Below are 21,474 nucleotides of genomic sequence, written 5' to 3' on the forward strand. Positions count from 1 at the left end.
AAAACAATTTATTCATGAGCTCACAGGTGATATGAATGCCCCAGTCATTAGTGACCTCCACTTAGTTAGATGGCTTGGACATACCCCAGCTAAACTAGGGTCAAGTACTTCATTTCCCTTCATAATACAACAGGAAGTTAATCTCTCCCAAAGTCTGCCAGCTCATCCAAGGAGGAGAAAACAGCTGGAGAAGCTTGCCTGTTTAATGGGAAGCAGGAAGAGATGGCACGTTAGGAGCACGAGGTATAGAGGCAAGAGCGAGCAGTGGGCAGCCCTAGTGGAAAAGCGCAGGGGTAGAGGTAGTTAACATGGGGTGGGGGAGATGGGGGAGTGCTGAAGAATTTCTACAGAGGCCAATGATGGTTGCCATTTCATTTCTTTGTAGAGAGGCAAGATGGGGCCTACCCCAAAGCAGTAGGACAGATGAACTCTGGCTGAGGATTGAGGAAACAACTTTTCCAATCCCTCTCAGGGGTGCAGACAGACGGACAGAGACAGATAGCTCCATATATACACATTTACACAAATAAATAAGGAGCTGCGATCTCCTTGGCTAGGTATCACCTGATCCCTCCACCCATCAGAAGCTGTTCCAGGGCATTCGCCACAGAACCTTCAGGCCCTAGGCATCTTAGAACCCACCCCATCCCCAGGAGTCCACCTCAGTCTCAACAGCTCCTCAGCAATTAGAACCCCAGCCCCTCTAACCTTGAAGCCCCTAGTCCTGAAGGTTTCTGGAACAGGCTCAGGGCCAAGTGCTCACATCTCAGGTTCTGGAAGGAACACACTCAGGGCTAGGTTAATTGCCAACTAGTCCCTCTCAAGGCAGAATCACAGTTGCAGCCCCTCTGGTCCACAGAACCCTGACAGTCTCAGAGCAGGCTCAGGTACAGATCCCTTGCCTTCCTAAGTTCTTGGGTGCCCATTCAGGGCCGGGCCCCCTGCTCCATTTGTTGATGCTGGCTCCGCACAGCAAACCTGTTGACATGCACAGGTATGGGGACAACAATCTTGGGGTTTCTTACGGGCTCCCCAGAACGGCTGCTCACATTGCCAGCTTTGATGCGCTTCCACTTGGCCCGTCGATTCTGAAACCAGATCTTGACCTGCACCTCACTGAGCTTGAGGGCGTGGGCGATCTGAGAGCGCTCTGTCAAGCTCAGGTATTTCTTGCAATGAAATTCCTTCTCCAATTCCAAAAGCTGCTCACTGGTAAATGCTGTGCGGCGCCGTCGGCTTTTCCCCCCAGGAGCTGTGACCCCTGCTGCCACCGGTGCCCCCTCCTCAGTTCCAGTCCCCAGGCTTCCCTTTAGCTTCGGTTTAGGTCCCAGAAGAGCCCCTGGGCCCCCTGCAGAACTGTCCAGGAAACCGTCGTCCTCGCTGTCACCGCCTGAGCCCTCTTCCTCCTGTTCGCTGCCTGCTGGGTCTCCTGCTGGTGCCTCCAGCTTCTCCTCATCTGAGCTGTACACCTTCCCCTCTGCTGTGAGGAGCAAGAAGCCAATGGATGGGGAGGGAGAAGCAAGGAAAAGAGAGTTTGGAGGAGGCACATGGAACCATGGCCAGAAATGGGGGGTTGGGAGACAAGAGCAGGAAAAAAGAGAGCCATAGAGAGGAGAAGATAGGGAGAGACAGGAGGCAGAAGGATGGTACGTCCAGGATATGGAATGGGAAGAGGTTTAGGGAAGACAAAGAAATGGGAAGAAAGGTATTAACCAGCACAGATTTCACTACGGAAAAGTGTGGGAGGCAGTAAGTGTATGGACAATGACCCCTCAACTTCCCCACCACCCCCATCTCATTCTCACCCACCACCTCCCCAGCTTTCTCAGAACCTAGAGACCAACGGCCCAGCATCGCAGTCATATACCACCCCTCCAGAGCCAGGCCTCACAGCCTCAGGGGCCAGAATGAAGCAGTATGGGACCCAGCTTGGGATCCTTCTGGAGCCACTGTGAGGAGGAGTGAAGCAATGCAGAACTGACCTTGACAGGACAGATGGGGAGAGGAAGGCTCAGCCTTTGCTGTTCTCCTGGGAGTCCTCATCTGGTCCAGCTGACGAGAGCTGTCTCATGGCTTCTGTTCTGTCTCCTCCTCTCCCTCTTCCCTAGATCTGCAGTCCCTGAACCTCATTTCCATGGTTCCCAGCCATGCAGCACCCTCAGTGTGGCCAGACTTTTTCTCCCATTTACTTAGGCTTCCTGATCCCCTTTCAATCCTTTCCCTTGACCTTAAAATGACACCATCTCTTTCCCACCTTCCCTTTTCCCCAGCCAAGGATGCCTGAGCAACACAAACAGCTGTTTTCTGCTCAGGTTCAGAATCCTGAGGCCCCTAAGCTTGATGTCAGCTGGGAGAACTGGAGGGAATATAGGAGGAGGAGGAAGAGGGAAAAGTACAACAGGGATAAACGAAGAGAAGGAAAGGGTAAAAAAAATTTGATTCAGTAGAATACTGATTATTTGTAATCACAAGCATATAAACATTTTAATCCACACAATTCTAAAACTTAATTCAACCATTGGTTTTAATCTTTGTATCCAATGATGTTTATATCAGAACTGCAAATATGCATTACACATGTTTTCAGTGAGTTTTATAAACTCCATTTTCTGCTCAAAGGACCAAAAAGCAGTGAAACAAGTCAAAAGACAATCAATAGGCAGGAGAACAAGAGAAAATGGATAATCTGCAAGCTGAATAGTCAGTTCCTTTCCAGAAGTGTCCACTGTGCAAAGGCAGGAGGCCTGCATACTTATATGTAGGAATGCATCTCGCTGTATTGGCCACATATCAGATATGCCTAAGATAGGCAGACTCAGGTTGAGACTACAACTCCAAGTAAACTAAATTCAGGGCATGGGGAAATGCTTTCTTAGGGAAAGAGGGTATGTGTGTTCACAGATAGAACATCTCCTGGCAGTCAGAGCGTCCTGGTGTTCTCCTTCAGCACACCCCACCCCACCCCCTACCATGTTCCCTTTCCCCTCGCAGGTGCAGTCTACACCTAGTCTTTTTCCTCAAGAGCCACAATGACATTTTCTTTTCCTATCTTTCTTTCTTTTGAGACAGACTCTCACTCTGTCAGCAAGGCTGGAGTATAGTGCACAATCTTGGCCCACTGCAGCCTTGACCTCCCAGGCTCAAGTGATCCTCCACCCTCAGCCTCCCAAGTAGCTGGGACCACAGGCACACACCATGTCTGGTTAATTCTGTTTATTTTTTGTAGAGACAGGATCTCACTATGTTGCCCAGGCTGGTCTTGAACTTCTGGGCTCATGCAGTCCTCTAGCCCTGGCCTCCCAAAGTGCTAGGATTACAGGTGTGAGCCGCTGTGCCCAGCTGACATTTTCCTTAGTGGCCAGAACTCTCAACCTTTTTCCACATCACCCATCTATATCCCAATCAACTTCATACCTCAAAGGTATTTTCATCCCTCTCCTTTTCTTTCTGGAGTGCTTCCTGTTTCTTCTAACCTTCTCAAAGTCCATGCGGCATGCCCCAGTTTGGGCTCACCCAGTCTTCCCATGCCACTCCTGTACGTTGCTTTTCACCAGCCAATGGCTTTTGTTCTTCTTTACTAGTTTGCTCAGGCTTCACTGGCACCCAGCATCAAGTCCCATCTGGATAAGTACTGTATCCTGTCTGTAGCTAATTCGCTCCTCATAATATCTCCCATCGCCTGTTCTTTCTCCTCTATCTCATCCCTAGCCAAATCCATGTTGTCTTCTCTAAGATTCACACCCTTGGTTTCCTCCTTCATTTCATTAAGAGCTCTTCTCCCACTATTTTCCACTTCCACAGAACTCAAACTTAATATGGCCCAAACTGAACTCCAATCAGATCATTCCCCCAAACCAGCTCTTTCTCATCTTTATCCACATCATCGCCATCTCAGTTACTGGCAACTGCATCCTCCGTGTGTTCAAACCTAACCTCGATGCCATCTTTTCACTCCTCTCTCTCACAACCCACATCCAGTCCACCTGCAAGCCCTGCTAGTGCTGTTGCCTTTAAAATACCCCCAGAGCAGGCGGGCGCGGTGGCTCACGCTGTAATCCCAGCACTTTGGGAGGCCGAGGCAGGCAGATCATGAGGTCAGGAGATTGAGACCATCCTGGCTAACATGGTAAAACCCCGTCTCTACTAAAAATACAAAAAATTAGCTGGGCATGGTGGTGGGCGCCTGTAGTCCCAGTTATTAGGGAGGCTGAAGCAGAAGAATGGTGTGAACCTGGGAAGCAGAGCTTGTAGTAAGCCGAGATGCACCTCTGCACTCCAGTCTGGGCGACAGAGTGAGACTCTGTCTCAAAAAAAGAAAAAAAGAAAAAAAATACCCCAGAGCCCAATCCTTTCTCCCTATCTCCTGCTTCCAACTAGCCCACGCCACAGTTATCTCTGACCTGGTTTATTGTCATCTTCTAACTGGTTTCCCAGCTTCTGTCCTCCGCACTCCACTTGGCCCATGATTCCTCTTTCTGTCTGGAATACACTACTCTTCACCTAGATCTTTGCACTAGCTTATTCCCTACCTCCTTCTGGTCTTTATCAATGACACCTTCCCTGGTCATCCTTTTAATATTCATACTCTCTGATACTCTCTATCTCCTTTCTCTGATTTATTTGTTACTTTGGTCCATGTTACCAATTTTATTCATTTATTTTACTGGCTGCCTCTTCCTAATAGACTATAGCTTCATGAAGGTAGATATTCTGAATATTTCTCATTCACTGCAATATCTTCAGTGTCTTGAACATGACCTTCACAGAGTAGACACTCAATAAGCATCTGTTGACTAAATAAATGATTTCCAAACGCTCATGCATGTGCTCCCTGTCTCCTTTCCTTCCCTCCCTGTCCTTTCCTTTCCCAAGCCCCTCCTATGATAATCACCACAACCCCACCCCACCCAGCTCCAGTGCATAAGACATCTCCCTATGAATATTATCCTTCCCACTTTTCAGAATGCCCTCAGATCTCACATTAGCTGGAGAGGAATTCATATGCAGTAGGAATCTATAGGATCTTAAAAATCTACAGGATGCTTAAATAAATTAATGACAATTCCATTAGTAAATCCTCTATTTTAATTTTTTAAAAACAGAGTGTGTAGTAAATAATAACAGAAAGAATAACAAAGGCTTGTACAAACTCAGCCCAATATTACAACATGTTAAACAGTGCTAAAAAAGGAGAAACTAGACTTCGAGGCTTGAAGGATGAAATCAGTTAATACAACTCCAAGCACCCAGGGGGTGTCCAATAAATCTAAATTGATGATGATTGAGACGAGGCTCCCAGGTTCCCGATATGGCAGGGCCCTCCTGAGATCATATCATCCATCCCTCTCTGTCTTCAGACAGATCCATAAAATCAAGCACACATGAGCCGGCCACCCTCAGTGCTGCTTTTAAAGCCATACAAGGAGCACAGGTTCACAACCTCTCTTGGTTACTTGATCCCAGTGGGATGCTGAGCGGCAGGAGCAAGAGTTTCTCTCTGAGCCTTTATAATCATGACATTGAAGACTCTGATAAGTAACTCTTGGAACGAAATGGGGTGGGACAATAGAAGAAAGCAACGAGAGGAGAAAATACAGCCACATGCCTCAGAGGAGAGTCTGGGACAATGCGTAAGATCAACAAGGAGTGGGAGAGAGAAGGAAAGGCCAAGGAAGGCAGAAAGAAGACTGGGGAAAGAAAGAAGTGGGGTAGAGAAATAACAACAACAACAAAAATGATGAGTCAGATAAAATAAAAGGGCTGAAAAGTCTAGAGAAGGGAGAGAGAAAATACGGGAAAAATTAGGGGAAAGAAAGCAAAAGGTACTTTTTCAGAAACACCTCATCTACCTTTCCCCCTAGAATACAGATACATTTGAAGCAAAGCAAAACATTTTGGCCCTGCCATTTGCTCTTGCTGCCCCAAGAGAAGAAGCACTATAGATTGCAGTAGCCAAAGACACAGGCAGAGAAAGAATGAGCAACACAGTAATGTGATCCTTTACAATGTGGAAATTTCAAAACAGCTAACTATTTTCTCAGGAATTAGCCAAGAAATAAAAGTATTTCCTTTTATCCAATTTATAATGAATATTAATGGTAAAAAAATAAAAATTGAACATAAAAATTTGCTATTAACTAAAAATTAAAAGAAGCAAATTTTTTTTTTTTTTTTTCTGAGACAGGTTCTTGCTCTGTTACCCAGACTGGAATGCAGCAGAGCAATCATAGCTCACCGCAGCCTTGAACTCCTGGTATCAAGTGATCCTCCTGCCTCAGCCTCCTGAGTAGCTGGGTCACAGGCGCACACCACCATGGCTGGCTAATTTTTTTAATTTTTTTATTTTTATTTTTTTGCAGAGCTGGGGTCCTACTATGTTGCCCAGGCTGGTCTCAAACTCCTGGACTCAAGCAAACCTCCCACCTCGGCTTCCCAAAGTGCTGGGATTACAGGTGTGAGCCACCATGCCTGGCAAGAAGCAAATCTCATTGATAAAATTTCTGTTTGCAAAATTCGATTTAGAATAACTGGACTTGGTGGATACAATGTTCATAAAAGTAAATTTCTGGCTGGGCATGGTGGTTCATGCCTGTAATCCCAGCACTTTGGGAGCCTGAGGTGGGTGGATCACCCGAGTCAGGAGTTCACCACCAGCCTGGCCAACATGGTGAAAACCTGTCTCTATTAAAAATACAAAAATTAGTCGGGTGTGTTGGCGTGCGCCTGTGATTCCAGCTACTCATGAGGCTGAGGCAGGAGTATCGCTTGAACCCGAGAGGCAGAGACTGCAGTGAGCAGAGATAGCGCCACTGCACTCCAGCCTGGGCGACAGAGTCTCTGTCTCAAAAAAACAAAAACAAAAACAAAAACAAAAACAAAAAAAAACCACACAGTGAATTTCCAATTGCAGACAGTATAATTGGTTGGTATGAACAAAAAACAATCAATAAAATAAGAATTAAAAATTTTGGCTGGGCGCGGTGGCTCACGCCTGTAATCCCAGCACTTTGGGAGGCCCAGATGGGCGGATCACGAGGCCAGGAGATCGAGATCATCTTGGCTAACACGGTGAAACCCCGTCTCTACTAAAATACAAAAAATATTAGCCGGGCGTAGTGGCAGGCACCTGTCGTCCCAGCTACTCGGGAGGCTGAGGCAGGAGAATGGCGTGAACCCGGGAGGCAGAGTTTGCAGTGAGCCGAGATGGCACCACTGCACGCCAGCCTGGGTGACAGAGCTTGACTCCGTCTCAAAAAAAAAAAATTTTTTTTACATGGAAAGTTGCAAGTTGTTGGTTTGCATGAAAAAAATTTCCTATGGAAAATAATGAAATAATGGTTCTGATGAGAATACTTCAGCAAAATGAAAATTTTAAAATTGTAAACTATTTTGTTGTACTAGGTAGGTAGGCCAAACAGACAGAAAGTTTCTGGCCTTTATGTATGAGAATGATATTATTGGTAATAAGAAGAGTATATGGAGTTTCCAGCTTGTTCCCTACGGTTGAGTCTAATCTGTGAAAAAAGGTTTGGCCTCTGGCCAGGGGAAGTGATGGTAGGACAGACTGGTCATTAGGAAACAGAGTTCATGTGAATTCTCCTGGTGGATGCTATTATCCTAAGAACCAGAAATCACAAGGTTTGAACCTTGATTACTTGTAGAGTTCATGCCAAGGGCATTAATCTCATTCCAGAGAACAGCACTCATGCTCCAGGAGACGTGCTTGCATGGGGCATTCCTTCCAAGAGGAAGGGGAGCAGCTCCAGAGTCAGAAAGAAGGCCCATCTCGGTAATGGGTCAGTTCAGGCTAGGGAAGAAATCAAGGGCCAAAGATCCATGGTAGGTGTTCTCCAGCAGAAAGAACACAATGCCTTAGACTCACTCCATCTAGGCAGGGAGGCCTGCGTTAGAGGCACCAAGGAAGAGGAGAAGCCACAGAGGGAGTGGAGAATAACTTTAGGCTCCCAGCTGCAGGAACTCATCTAGCCCCTGTGCTGTCCCTCATTCACCCTATTACTGCAGCTCCTGCTGTTATCGCTGTAGGAAATCAATTATCTTTAGTATTCTTAGAAGAGAAGCCCCTCAGTTCTGACTTCTCTCTACTTCAAAAACAACTATCCTAACACTTGCCCCAACTACTCTTAGGAAAGGTTCTCTCTTGCCCTGCCCATCTTAGGACAATGAATCTCTTCCTGATTTTCCCAGGCCAACTACTCATCTCCCTGAATCCAGTTCCAGTTTGGGTGAGGTCAAAAGGTGGGAAGAAACACAGGTCATTCCTCAAAAAAGAGACATATTTGTCATCACTCCCACTTCCAAATCCTCATTTCATCATGCCCCGTACAGAATTATTTCTCTGTTCTTTTCAAAAACAGTACTTTCTTCCATTGTTTAAACCAACCAGCTCACTCTCAGTTTATTTTTCACTCATTCTCATGAATTTCATGCTTCCGTTATGCTCCTACTCCTGCCTATAATTTTAGGTATAATTGGAAACATTCATTTTCATTCTCTCTCTCTCTCTCTCCATTCTTCCTATGAGTCCTTAGCATTCTTTACTCCAAATCAACACAATTTTCTTTACATCACTGTCATCCAGAACCCCTCCCAGCTTCATGACAAGTTCAGGGCAATTTCCCACCATTTTAAGCTTAGACCTCCTTTCAGGGCATACTAACATTGCCATTTCTAAGAGCACCCTTGTATGATCTTTAACTTTTCAAAAAACTTTTCACATTTATTATCTTATCTTTGAGCAACTGACTGAAGTAGAGCAGATCCAGGAGAGGTAGTAACCTTATTTTCTGGTGAAGAAATGGAGTTTCGGACAGATTAAATGATTTTCCTAAGTCACACAGAGAGGGACAGAGTGTCAGGTCTAGAATCTTAATCTCCTAAAGTTGCAGTTAATGCTGTTTTCATTCTTTCCAGTAAAATATTTTCTCCTCCTCTCCCACTTGTAAAAGTCTTCTCCCTAGATGTCTCATTAGATAAATAACCTTCTTATCAAATCCAAGTTTAGATCTCACCCCTTTTGGTCAGACTCAGAGGCTCACACCTGTAATCCCAGCACTTCGGGAAGCCAAGATGGGCCGATCACTTGAGGCCAGGAGTTGGAGACCAGCCTGGCCAACATGGTGAAACCCTGTCTCTACTAAAAATACAAAAAAATTAGCTGGGCACATTGGCTAGTGCCTGTAATCCCAGCTACTCTGGAGGCTGAGGTGGGAGAATCACTTGAACCTGGGAGCGAAGGTTGCGGTAAGCTGACATCACATCACTGCACTCCAGCCTGGGCGACAGAGTGAGACCCTGTCTCAAAAAAAAAAAAAAGGCCGGCGCGGTGGCTCAAGCCTGTAATCCCAGCACTTTGGGAGGCCGAGATGGGCGGATCACGAGGTCAGGAGATCGAGAGCATCCTGGCTAACACGGTGAAACCCTGTCTCTACTGAAAAAAAAAACACAAAAAACTAGCCGGGCGAGGTGGCCTGCGCCTGTAGTCCCAGCTACTCTGGAGGCTGAGGCAGGAGAATGGCAGGAACCCGGGAGGCGGAGCTTGCAGTGAGCTGAGATCCGGCCACTGCACTCCAGCCTGGGTGACAGAGCGAGACTCCGCCTAAAAAAAAAAAAAAAAAGAGAGAGAGAAATAAAAATATCTCATCCCTTTTACTTACTAACACAGAGTCCTGGCCTAATTGTTAATATCTTCCCTTAACATTCTCAGAGAAGATTCTTAAAACTGTCATCAGAGAGACTTCACTCACCAAACTTCACCTGTCCTTTAACAAACTACTTTTCCTATCATTCCTGAGACAAAATTCCCACCAAATCTTTCTCCCATTCTTTTGTCCTTATTGGTTTGCATGATGTAATCTTACTAGTCAGTGTTTCCTTTATTTAAAAGTGTATTTTTGCCTAGGCACAGGGGCTCACGCCTGTAATCCTAGCACTTTGGGAGGCTGAGGTGGGTGGATCACTTGAGGTCAGGAGTTCGAGACCAGCCTTGCCAACATGGTAAAATGCTGTTTCTACTAAAACTACAAAAATTAGCCAGGCAGGGCAGTGCGCGCCTGTAATCCCAGCTACTCAGGAGGCTGAGGCAGGAGAACCGCTTGAACCCAGGAGGCAGAGGTTGCAGTGAGCTGAGATCACACCACTGCACTCCAGCCTGGGTGACAGAGCAACACTCTGTCTCAAAAAAAAAAAAAAAAAAAAAAAAAAAAAAAAAAAAAAAAAAAAGGGTATTTTCTAACTTTGAAAATAATACGGCCAAAGTAAAGAAAGTTTTGTTTTAATACCAACGCCTGTAATCCCAGCACTTTGGGAGGCTGAGGCGGGCGGATCATGAGGTCAGGAATTTAAGACCAGCCTGGCCAACACAGTGAAACCCTGTCTCTACTAAAAATACAAAAATTAGCCGGGGATGGTGGCACATGCCTGTAGTCCCAGCTACTCGGGAGGCTTGCGGTGAGCCAAGATCGCGCCACTGCACTCCAGCCTGGGCAACAGAGTGAGACTCCATCTCAAAAACAAACAAACAAACAAAAACACCCAGTGTTCTCTAGCTTCTAGTTTACAGCTTTCTCTCTCATTCCTCGTAGAGCTCTTTCTCGTATATGTATCAGAGCAAAGAGAAAGCCTCACTGAGGGATGGAAATTTTTCTACTATCTTCATCTCTCTCTGCCTTCCTCGTTACAGAACTCTCTTCAGAGCTTCACTGCCAGGATCTCTTTTTTTTTTTTTTTTTTTTTTGAGGCAGAGTCTCGCTCTGTCGCCCAGGCTGGAGTGCAGTGGCCAGATCTCAGCTCACTGCAAGCTCCGCCTTCCGGGTTCACGCCATTCTCCTGCCTCAGCCTCCCGAGTAGCTGGGACTACAGGCGCCCGCCATCACGCCCGGCTAGTTTTTTGTATTTTTTAGTGGAGACGGGGTTTCACCGTGTTAACCAGGATGGTCTCGATCTCCTGACCTCGTGATCCGCCCGTCTCGGCCTCCCAAAGTGCTGGGATTACAGGCTTGAGCCATCGCGCCCGGCCGCCAGGATCTCTTTATCTAGCCAGTGGGGAAACAAAGGATTTCCTTTCAGTATTTCTTCCTAATAATGAAAGGGAGCTGAAGGCCCATTCTTTTCCTTCTTTCTGGTTGAGGCAGAGATCCATCTTGGGTTGTTTTAGTATCCCCAGCATACCTTCCCCCTTTTGCTCAATAGCAGTACCCACTTCCTTCAGGTACTGCTTCCCCGCTACACTACCTACTACTTGGTGGGACTGTTAACAGCATTTCTCTACTTTCCTGACTAAAGGTGGGCATGTGACTTGGTTCTGACCAATTGCAACATGCTATCTCCCTGGGGCCATGGCTCAAGCTAGTGAATCAGTCATCCCAGGGTTTTATATACACTAGAATCCACTCAGGTCCTAACCTGGGATTACAAAAATTTAGAACTGCATGTGCTTGTGCCTTCTCTTACCTCTAGCTAAATGAAGGAAGCTGTCTTAAGGAGATGAGTTGAAGACAGAAAGAGGAGCCAGGTTGGGAGCGAAAAAGAAAGACCTCACAACACTACTTGCATTTCTGAATCCACTCAGGTATTTTGTAGTTACAGAAAGCAATAAATCTCCATTTTAGCTGAGAGCTGAGCCACTATCACTACCAACCCAAAGAGTTCTGACTAAATACAGTGCTGTAACCAGAAGAGACAATGGTCACACGACTCCAGGGAAAGTAAGCCTCTCCACCCCACTCCCACAACTCTCCCATCCACGCTAATGTTTCCATATTACCTAAAATTATTCACAGTAATACCATGTAAGATTCCCCCAGTTTGAAATTCATTTGGACTTTTAAAAATCTCTATCCACTCGAGTGTGAATTAGTTTAATCCAGTGGCTTTGATTTTAACATCAAACTAAAATGAAACATATGAGGGAATAGACATTTTTTGATAAAGCAAAAAGAAGAGTTTTTTTTTTCTTTTAATGGAGAAAGGGAGAACAGGCCCCAGTGAGGCACAGTAAAGGGGGTTCAGCAGCCTTGGGATTTACAGAGTACACCAAAATGTGAGACACGGAAACCGAAAAGAGGGAGAAAGAGCCAAAGACATGTGAAATCTACCTCTATTAGCTTCAGTACAATGTTCTTTCCTGGCAGTCCCTGAATAATCAGTTCTCAGAACACAGAACTACTCTATCATCACTTGCAGAAATATTTGTCCTTTTCAGTACATAGAGTGTCACCTATCCTACACCATTCCTAGTAAAAGGATCTTTCCCAACTTAATTCCCAGGAAAGCTCCCCACGTATTTCCAAGGCAAAGACAATAAGGATAATTTCTTGAGCATCTATTACTTTCATGATGCTGCACAAATATCTGTGCATTTAATCCTTAACCCTGTGAGGTAAATATTACTGTCCTCATTTCGCTGGTGAGGAAACAGACTGTAGAAGTGAGTACTTCCTATAGATCACAAAGAAAGTGCACCACCAACATTTGTACCCAGCTTTCCTGACCAAAGCCCATGCTTGTTTCTTTGCACTACACCTCATCTCTTTGTTAACATTTAATGTAAAAAAAGAGTCTGTTTTTTTTTTTTTTTTTTTTAAGACGGGTCTCACTCTGTTACCCAGGCAGGAGTGCAGTGGCATGATCTCGGTTCAGTGCAACCTCCACCTCCCAGGCTCAAGGGATCCTCTTACCTCAGCCTCATGTGTGGCTGGGACCACAGGTGTGTATCACCACTGCTAGCTAATTTTTTGTAGAGACAGGATTTTGCCATGTTGCCCAGGCTGGTCTCGAACTCCTAGACTCAAGTGATTGGCCCACTTCAGCCTCCCAAAGTGCTGGGATTACAGCCATGAGCCACTGCACCCAGGCAGAGACTGAATTTTTGTTTTTTGAGACAAGGTCTTGCTCTGTCTGTTGTGCAGGCTGGAGTGAGGTGGTGCAATCACATCTCACTGCAGCCTCAAGCCTCAACCTCTCAGGTTCCAGCAATCCTCCTATCTCAGCCTTCTGAGTAGCTGAGACTAGAGTACATACCACCATACCTGGCAAATTTCTTTTTGTAGAGACAAGGTCTCACTATGTTACCCAGGCTGATCTCAAACTCTTGGACTCAAGTGATCCACCTCGGCCTCCAAAAGAGCTGAGATTACAGGTATGAGCCACCACACTGGGACGAGACTGAATTCTAATGTCAGCCTATCATAAATATTGTTTCAGATACAGAAACAATATAGAAGGCCAGGAACCAATTTTACAACACAGCTTCTCTTCTTTTCCACTGCTTCCTTCCTCACCAGTTAAAGTTGGTCCCAACTGATCCCCAATCTATTTGGCCTATACAAAATCTACCATCTTTATCAAATGTTTCTCTCTCTCATTTAATGTGACAGCTATACACAGTCATAGCTCAGGTATGCCCTCCCCAATCCCAGAAGACAAGCCTTTTCCACCTAAAGACCAGCCCTGATCTCACCTCAAGATGCATGTATCTTACCTTGCTACCTCATTCTCCTCCATGACTACAACTCACCACCGAAAAGTACAGAGTTTCCCCAGGCCCTTTGCTCAGGATGCCTTTCTTTTTTTAAAAGAAACAATTCATTAATAAAGATATCCTTATAGATAAAAACAGAATTGTAGAGCTGGAAGGAATCTTAGAGATCACCTAATTCAAACCCCTAATTTTACTGATGAGGAAGCTAAGACACTTCCTTTGCTTAGGCTAATCAGTTTATGTACTTGTAGTGTCCACAGATAACTCATAGAATAGTTATTCATTGCAGCACAAAGCACTTCTTACCTTCACACTCAGGGTAATTACATCTCCTTCCCTCAATGGAGATACCTCTGCATTACTTCTCTTCCCACTGTCCCCACTACAGAGTTCTGTTTTCTCCATTACTTCTATTATAATACCATCTTCTCCATAATTTAGTCAAGACATCTGCCTCCCACTACCCCCAGTCAGAAGTATTTTCCTCTTCCTGCTAGTCCTCATATTTTGAATAGTGCCTTTTGCTTATAACCCTCATCTAAGTTCCTATAGCCCCTCTACTTCTAATACAGATTCTTTTCATCACATAAGGATCATTGCTTTCCCTTCTATAATGGCCAGTGAAGACACTGCTTGCGGCACCTGTCTCTTTCTACTACACCTTAATTCAACTTGTGTGGGCCACTCCTCTATAGCACCAAATGCAAGCATCTCTTCTCCCTATCACCCTTTCTCTCAATTAGTCCTAGCACATCAACATTTCATCCACATTACTCTAAGCTGATAACTTTCTCCCAACAAGATCAGACTTCCAATAAAAATTTCCCGCTTCTTTTTTACTACTCCTAATCCAGACCTTTTGTTGGCTATGAGCACTACCTTGCATAGAGAGCTCTGTCCTTTTCACTGGTTCAGATACAAAGTTTCTTTCCTACCCCAGCACAGGGCATTTCCCCATTCCCTCTAAATAAATGTTCCTTCTTCCCACCAAATTCTTTCCTTTTCATCATTCCTGTTTAAATCTCTCTCTTTTTGTACATCTACTCAATTACTTCTCTCCTTTCTATTTCCTAATTCCAAATCAGTTTCTTTTTTCCCATTACTTTTCTTTTCCTATTACTTCCCAGGCAGAATTCTTGCTTTCTGTTGTAACATTTCTCTCAATGCAAAGCACTTTGCTCACAATGCATGTTCTTCCTTCTTTCCAATTAAAATATTTCCCCCATTATACCAAATATTGCCTCTCTGCATTATTCCCAGTACAATCTACTCATGCCCGCCACTCCAAGTGTAAGAATCCTCCTAATCATCTGTTATATATATCTCCATATTTACATGTGCCACCTTAGAGACTCTTTTTCTCTCTGCCAATCCCCTGAAGGGTTACTTTCACTATGGCACAGGGCATCTCAGACTATGATTCTAATCCTCCTAATAAAATTTTCCTGTTGTCACTCCTGAGGTCTATCTCTGATCCAGGGGGTTCTTCACCCTTTTGTGCCCTTAAGTCCTTTGTCAGTCTGGTAAAGCCTATGAACACTTTCTAGAATAATGCTTTTAGATGTACAACATAAAATACATAGTATTACATTTGAAGCCAAGTATATGAAAATATAGTTTAAAACAGAATTTGTGATATAATCATGTTTCTTTATTCATTAAACAAGGTTCCTCCAAAGACTGTAAATTTATATCAAACTATCTGTGATTTCTTTCAGTGACAAAAACATCATGCACTGCTGAAACAACTATGATTTTTGGCCTATATTCATGACTGAAGTGATAAAAAATAAAGGTATAAATTTTCTCCCACCCATAGCCAACAGATTCCCTGATGAAAGGTCTGTGGAGTCCAGGTTGAGAGCTCTACTTTAAACACTTGAGGCCTAGAGAATTGAAAGGAACATTAAAAATCATCTGAACCAAAACTTTTGGCCCAGCTGAGGAAACCAAAGCCTAGAGAAGTCACATGACTTTGAATCTCCCACTATGTCTCAAATATACCAAGTCTGTAATAGACACACAATAAATGTTCCCTGAATTGAACTAAGTGACTTGTCGAAATTATACAACTAATGAGTGACAAAGGTGAGAACTGAACCCATGTGTCACAACTCCTAAACAAATGTTCCATCAATCACATTAAGTTAATGCAGTATTTGCCTTTCTATAAGTGTCAATGTAGCAATCACTCTCACTGTATGCTCAAAAGTTCTAGGAAAACATACTCCGGATCTCCATCACTTCCCCCAAAAATCTCCCTCTTGTTTCCAACAACATAATTATCTAATTCCACGTCATACTATCATTTTCTGTTTTCCTCTCATAAGTAAATACCATATCTTGACAATCATAGTGGATACCTATTCAGAAATTAATTGATGGTCATCCAAATGTTCCCTAGCTACCATCAGGTGCTTAGCTTACAGTAATCAGCACTTGAATACTAGGCTCCTACGAAGTCTCCCTGGTCTCCTTGTATGATTTCAATTATTATTGCCAACCTCTATTCAGAAATTAGCAAACCTTTTTATGCTTAGTTTAAAAAAACAATGTTTACTACATCAACATGTCTCAAGTTTGTCCCATTATATTCCCATATCTTCTATATAACCTTAAACTACAAATGTTTTCTTCACCATGCCCAGTACTGGTATTAATTTTCATGTCAATCTCTCACTACATTTTTGTCATCCATCTAACAAATATATATGGAGTAGCTACCATTCCTCACTTCCTAAGCTTTTGCATTCAGGCAATCCAATCTTTTTTTTTCCCCTGAGTGAGTAATAGCTCTAGACACCACCAACTCAAAGTTTTCTTTTGCCTTTTTTTTTTTTTTTTTTTCCGAGACGGAGTTTTGCTCTTGTTGCCTTCTGGGCTGGAGTGCAATGGTGCAATCTTGGCTCACTGCAACATCCACCTCCTGGGTTCAAGCAATTCTCCTGCCTCAGCCTCCTGAGTAGCTGGGACCACAGGCATGTGCCACCATGCCCGGCTAATTTTGTATTTTTAGTAGAGACAGTGTTTCTCCATGTTGGTCAGGCCGGTCTCAAACTCCCAACCTCAGGTGATCTGCTCATCTCGGCCTCCCAAAGTGGTGGGATTACAGGCGTGAGCCACTGGGCCTGGCTTTCTGCATTTCTCCACATTCACGGCTCTTTTCATCATTTCCCCAGCACATAGCATCCTTTTTACCCATTGTTGCTGTGATGCATATCTGCACCACATCTTGCACACAGCAAGTTAGCTTTGATTACTCTCAGGCAGAGCTCACACAACCTTCAGACACACGAGATCATCTCTGCCCATCCCACCTAAGACAGAATTCTGTTCTCTCCTGTCATTTAGAGCTTCCTGCTCTCTTCTCTCCATTATTCCTAAAACACTGAGGACCCATTATCCAATTCAAAGCTCCTTTTCTTCCATCACTTTCACATAACTCTGTTCTTAAAACTCTCTAGATCTGTCATGTTGAATATGGTTACCACTGTTCACCTGTGGCTACTGACCAACTGAAACATGGGTAGTCCAAATGGAGATGTGCTGGAAGTCTAAAATAACACTGGATTTTGGAGGCTTAATATGAAAAGAGGATATAAAATCTCATTAAAATATTAATATTGATTAATGTTGAAATAATATTTTGGACATCTTGAGTTAAATAATTAAAATTAATTTTACCTATTTTTATCTTTTTAATGTGGCTAATAAAAATTTTTTAATGCCATATATGGCTTGCATATGGCCAGCACTACTTTGGGCTCTTCTATTGAGTCATACTTTAATCTTTCCTAACAGTCCAGAATTCTCTTTATCGCTCTTACTAAAGACATTCTCTCAATTTTCCCCACTGCTTCCCACATTCCAAACTTGGGATTCTTTTCAATCTACCATTTTCAATAACTTTCTACCCAATTACTTCTATATATCGTATTTCTTTTCATCTGCTAATATAGCTTAGCTTCTACTCCTGCAATCAAATCATAACAAAGTTCCTTTTATCCTTCCTCAAGTCTAGTAGAGAATGGTACCTGTCTTAACTCTCAACAAATTTAAAAAAATACTCCCTTTAATTCCCAAAGAAAAGACTAATCATTCTCCAAACTGGCCTATCTATACTATGATTTTATTTAAACGGGCTAGTAGTTGTAAAACACTAAAGAAATGTAAAATAATCATTTCAGACCACTGTCACTCATTCACACAAGGAAAACAATTTCTCCTCTTTCTAAAGATTGCATTATTTCTCCAAACTCTTCTAATGTTGAGGTTTCAATCCCATTATTCACAGCAGAGAGCTCTGTCATTTCACTCCAAATACTTTAATACAATTCCCAAAACAGAGTATTTGTTTTCCAACCATTTTTAGCCTGGGTCATGTGTCATCAGTCCCCCAATTGATTTTATGTCTCTCATTTCTGGAATTGCATTTTCTTTTCTCAATGATTTCAGGAAAAACTCAAGATTGGGAAGGTGGATATGAATGACTTGGCCAGGAAGAGTTGGAAGCATGTTTACTGAGAGTGACAGAAGCAGCAGTCACAGATAGGAACTCTCATTCCTCATGCTCTTTGAATGTTTCTTCTGAAGTCTCTCCTCCTTACTACTATGTCCCAGCCTCCCCATATAAACCCTTTATCTCCTTCCAGCATGAGTGATTACCTTTATTCCAGCACTTTTTCAAAATTCTTCCTCTGTTTAAGTTCTCCTTTCCATCATTCTTGGCAAAAAGATTCCTTGCCTTTACTCCACGAACAACAAATTTCCCTCTTTTTTTTTTCTTTCAACATTTTCCTCAGATGTTGAAGCTCTGTCATCATTTTATATAAGTTCCAGTTTCCCATCACTCTCAGTATTAAAAACCCTTTAAAGAAAATTACTTCTAGTGTTGAAACTTTTCCTTATTCCCCTAATATTTTTATTTAATTACCCCCAAATCCTCTCATGACAGAACTCTTACACACACACACTCACTCACACTTGTGGTCCAGTAATACAGTTCACTTTTCATTTGGCCCAGTCCATAGTCCCTTTTCCAGCAGAGAACCCTCTCCTTCTTCATGTTCTCTTTGTATATTCCCAGTATACAACTCATCCCCCGGTCCTTTCCTCTATTCTTGTTTCATCAATATTTCTCTTCTGTTTTTTCTCTGCTTATTCCTCTCTTTCTCAATGTCTGTTTTTATAGCCAATATACTATATGATCCAGAAAAAAGCCGCCATTATACATATAGGTCGAAATAAGAACTGAGCAGACCTGAAAGGGTGGGACGAATTGCTTGTTGTCCCAGTTTGGGCATATTCCCCTATGTCCCCACTACCAAGGGATCCCCTCTCCATCCTCTCTCTTCAGCTCATCTCTTTCTATATGTGTCTGGTTACACCTCAGGCCCTATCTCCTCCAAAGCCATCTCTTTGATGGCCTGCCTTGCTCTCTCTTCTGCCTTAAGACCATCCTATTCTGACAATCATACTAATCTTTTTTTTCTTAAGATCATTATGCTGGCTTCCAGGCTCCCACCCTGGGCCCTTTTATCTTGTGGACATTTTTTTTCCACCTTCCAGTTGCTGCTCTATCTTTTCCTTATGATCCCCCTTAGAGGATGCTATTCTGACTTCAGTTACTGGGTCTTCCTGATCCAACCAGGTACAAAAAAGAAAACAACAGCTGAATCCCCAAAAGCAAAATGCCAGGGCAAAAGGAGAAAAGAATAGGAAGACAGGCCCTATGGTAGCCCTTGGGGTCTGAAAGAGTGATTAACCCTTTGGACAATGTCAGAAAGGGCCCAAAAACTGATAATCAAGAATTACCTCTGCTGGCAAAGGACAAAAGGACTCTTGCATTCCCTTCTTGTCTCTGTTCAAGTCAGCTCCCAGACCTACTGGGGTCATTTCCACCTCTAAGCTGGATGCAATGAATGGTTGAGCAGAAACGGTTCCATTCTGATGCTAAAGATGTTGAAGCATCAGAGTCCCCACACTTGCAAGTGGTCCCTATTTTTCTTAAATAGGGCCCAGTAAATTGTATAAGCTTTTGAACTCAGAACACCTGAATCTATCTAGCCAGAAGAAAGCTTATCTGGCTTCTAGGAATTAAGGACCAATAGAGAGGTCAGGAGGGCTCTAATTGAATTGACTCTAAACAAGGTTCAGTTTAATACACCCTGCCTCTATGGAGAGGCACCATTCATGGAGGGTCCAGGGCCCTTGAATTATCTGTCGGCTGAATCTTAGCTGGGTTCTGCACCCTAGATCTTTGGGCCACACCCAACTCAGCCCAGCCTTTAGCCTCTCTCTTGGTCTCCTAGTCAGCACTTGTCCAGCGTGTGCTAGGCCTCCCGTAGCTAGTGTTCTCTTTGGTCCTCTACTCAGTTCTTCAAGGCTTAGCTCTGAATCCGCCAATTCATAAGTCAGGGCTTTAAGACCCCCGTCCCCCCCCCCCCCACACATTTTGCCCCTGCATCCACAGAGCCTATTCCTATCCTTTGAGCCTTTAGGGTCAGTATGATCTCCTTAGAAGCCAGAACGTGCCTGAACTGACAGCTGCTCCACCATACCCCCATCTTGGTGCCCCTGGAAATCCCAACCTTGTAGCTTGTCTACCCCTGGCAGAGGAGAAAAAAAAAAAAAAAATGAAGGAATTCTGAAAACGAGCCAGGGCCAAGGCTTGATGGCTAGGATGCTGAGGGAAAGGCACTAATGTGAAGGGAGCACTGGAAAGTCTTTGGTTAGCCTTCAGGGCTGTGGGGACAGAGCAGGGCGGGGATTCTGGGATCTAAAGAGGCTGTATTTAGAACTGAATTAGAGTCAGAACCTGCGCGCGATCTAAAGGTATGGGACTTCCAGGTTCCAGGCAGGTGCCGAGGTTCCGAGCAGGTTCCTGTCTGGAATTTCCAGGTGAACCGGCCTCCCGCCCGCCCTGGTCGGCCCCAGCACTTACCGGGCAGACTTGGAAAAGTCTCTGAGAAGTGCGGAGGCGGAGGCGGTGGGGGCTCTGCCACTTTCTCGCGGGCCGGCAGCAGCTCATCGGCTTCCAGTCCACCCTCTGGGCGTCGGCCGCCTGGTTCGGGGTTGTTTCGGGCGGCAGTGGCGGCGGCGGCAGCGGCGGCAGCGAGCTCTGGGGGTCCGTAGAAAGCGTCGGGCGGCTCCGCGAAGCTGGGCAGCGCGGTGGTCAGCGCCACCATCGAGGGCACAGCCTGACCCAGCCCCGCGCAGAAGGTGTTGGTAAGGCGGCCGGCGAAGGAGGCTAGCGGGGCGAGGGGCGGGAGACCAGCGGGCAGCGGCGCGGGGGCCAGCGCCTGCGGTAGGACGAGCGGCCGATAGGGCATGAACATGGGGTAGCCCGTGTACAGCAAGTGGCCGGAGCGCGGCGGCGGCGGCCCGATCAGGGAGTCGATGGAGAAGGCAGTGCCCGGGCCCCCGCCGCCACTCCCGCCGTTGCCCCCGGGGGCGCCACCGCCTCCAGCCCGCTGCATCTTGCTCGGTGCTGCGGCCGCCCCGGGGCGCTCCCCTCCGGGTGCCTCCTTGCGCCCCGCGGCTCGGGCGCCCCGCGCGGACACGCAGGGCTCGCTCCCTGGCTCCTGGGCCGAGGTGGCGGCGGGGCGCGGGCTCGGCGCAGTGTGGCTCCGGCGCCGCGCTCCCTCTCTCTCATAAGGAGGGAGGGGGCGGGCGAGCGGGCGGGCTGGGGGTGTCGCCCTCCGGACTCATCCATCTTCCTCAAATTACGCTTCACTTCCTCCCTCCGCCCGCCGCCGCCGCGCCCGGCTCCCGCTCCCTCCGCAGAACCCGTTCCCAGCGGCCTGGCCGGCCGGCCCGGGACCCCCACCCGCCCCCCGCGGCCCAACCAACTATTATTAATGGAGATTGATGAGGCCGGACACGCCGCTTTGTGAAAGTTTGCGGCCGACGAGAAGGCGGCGGCAGCTGCTGGGCCGGTCCCCTTCCCTCCACTCAGTCCACCCCCAACTCAGCCC

General features: G+C 45.4%; 1 protein-coding gene across 1 annotated transcript; it reads right to left on the reverse strand.

Annotated features, from left to right (window-relative positions):
• Positions 1–357: 357 nt before the first annotated feature.
• GBX1 (gastrulation brain homeobox 1) lies at positions 358–21,122 on the reverse strand. The gene is made up of 2 exons (XM_007983495.3): positions 20,442–21,122; positions 358–1,480 (listed from the first exon to the last, which is right to left on the reverse strand). Exons 1-2 carry the CDS (start codon positions 20,974–20,976, stop codon positions 927–929), a joined length of 1,089 nt encoding a protein of 362 aa, XP_007981686.2. The 5' UTR covers positions 20,977–21,122; the 3' UTR covers positions 358–926.
• Positions 21,123–21,474: the final 352 nt, after the last annotated feature.

Source organism: Chlorocebus sabaeus, chromosome 21 (genome assembly GCF_047675955.1).
Source record: "Chlorocebus sabaeus isolate Y175 chromosome 21, mChlSab1.0.hap1, whole genome shotgun sequence".
Taxonomy (NCBI): domain Eukaryota; kingdom Metazoa; phylum Chordata; class Mammalia; order Primates; family Cercopithecidae; genus Chlorocebus; species Chlorocebus sabaeus.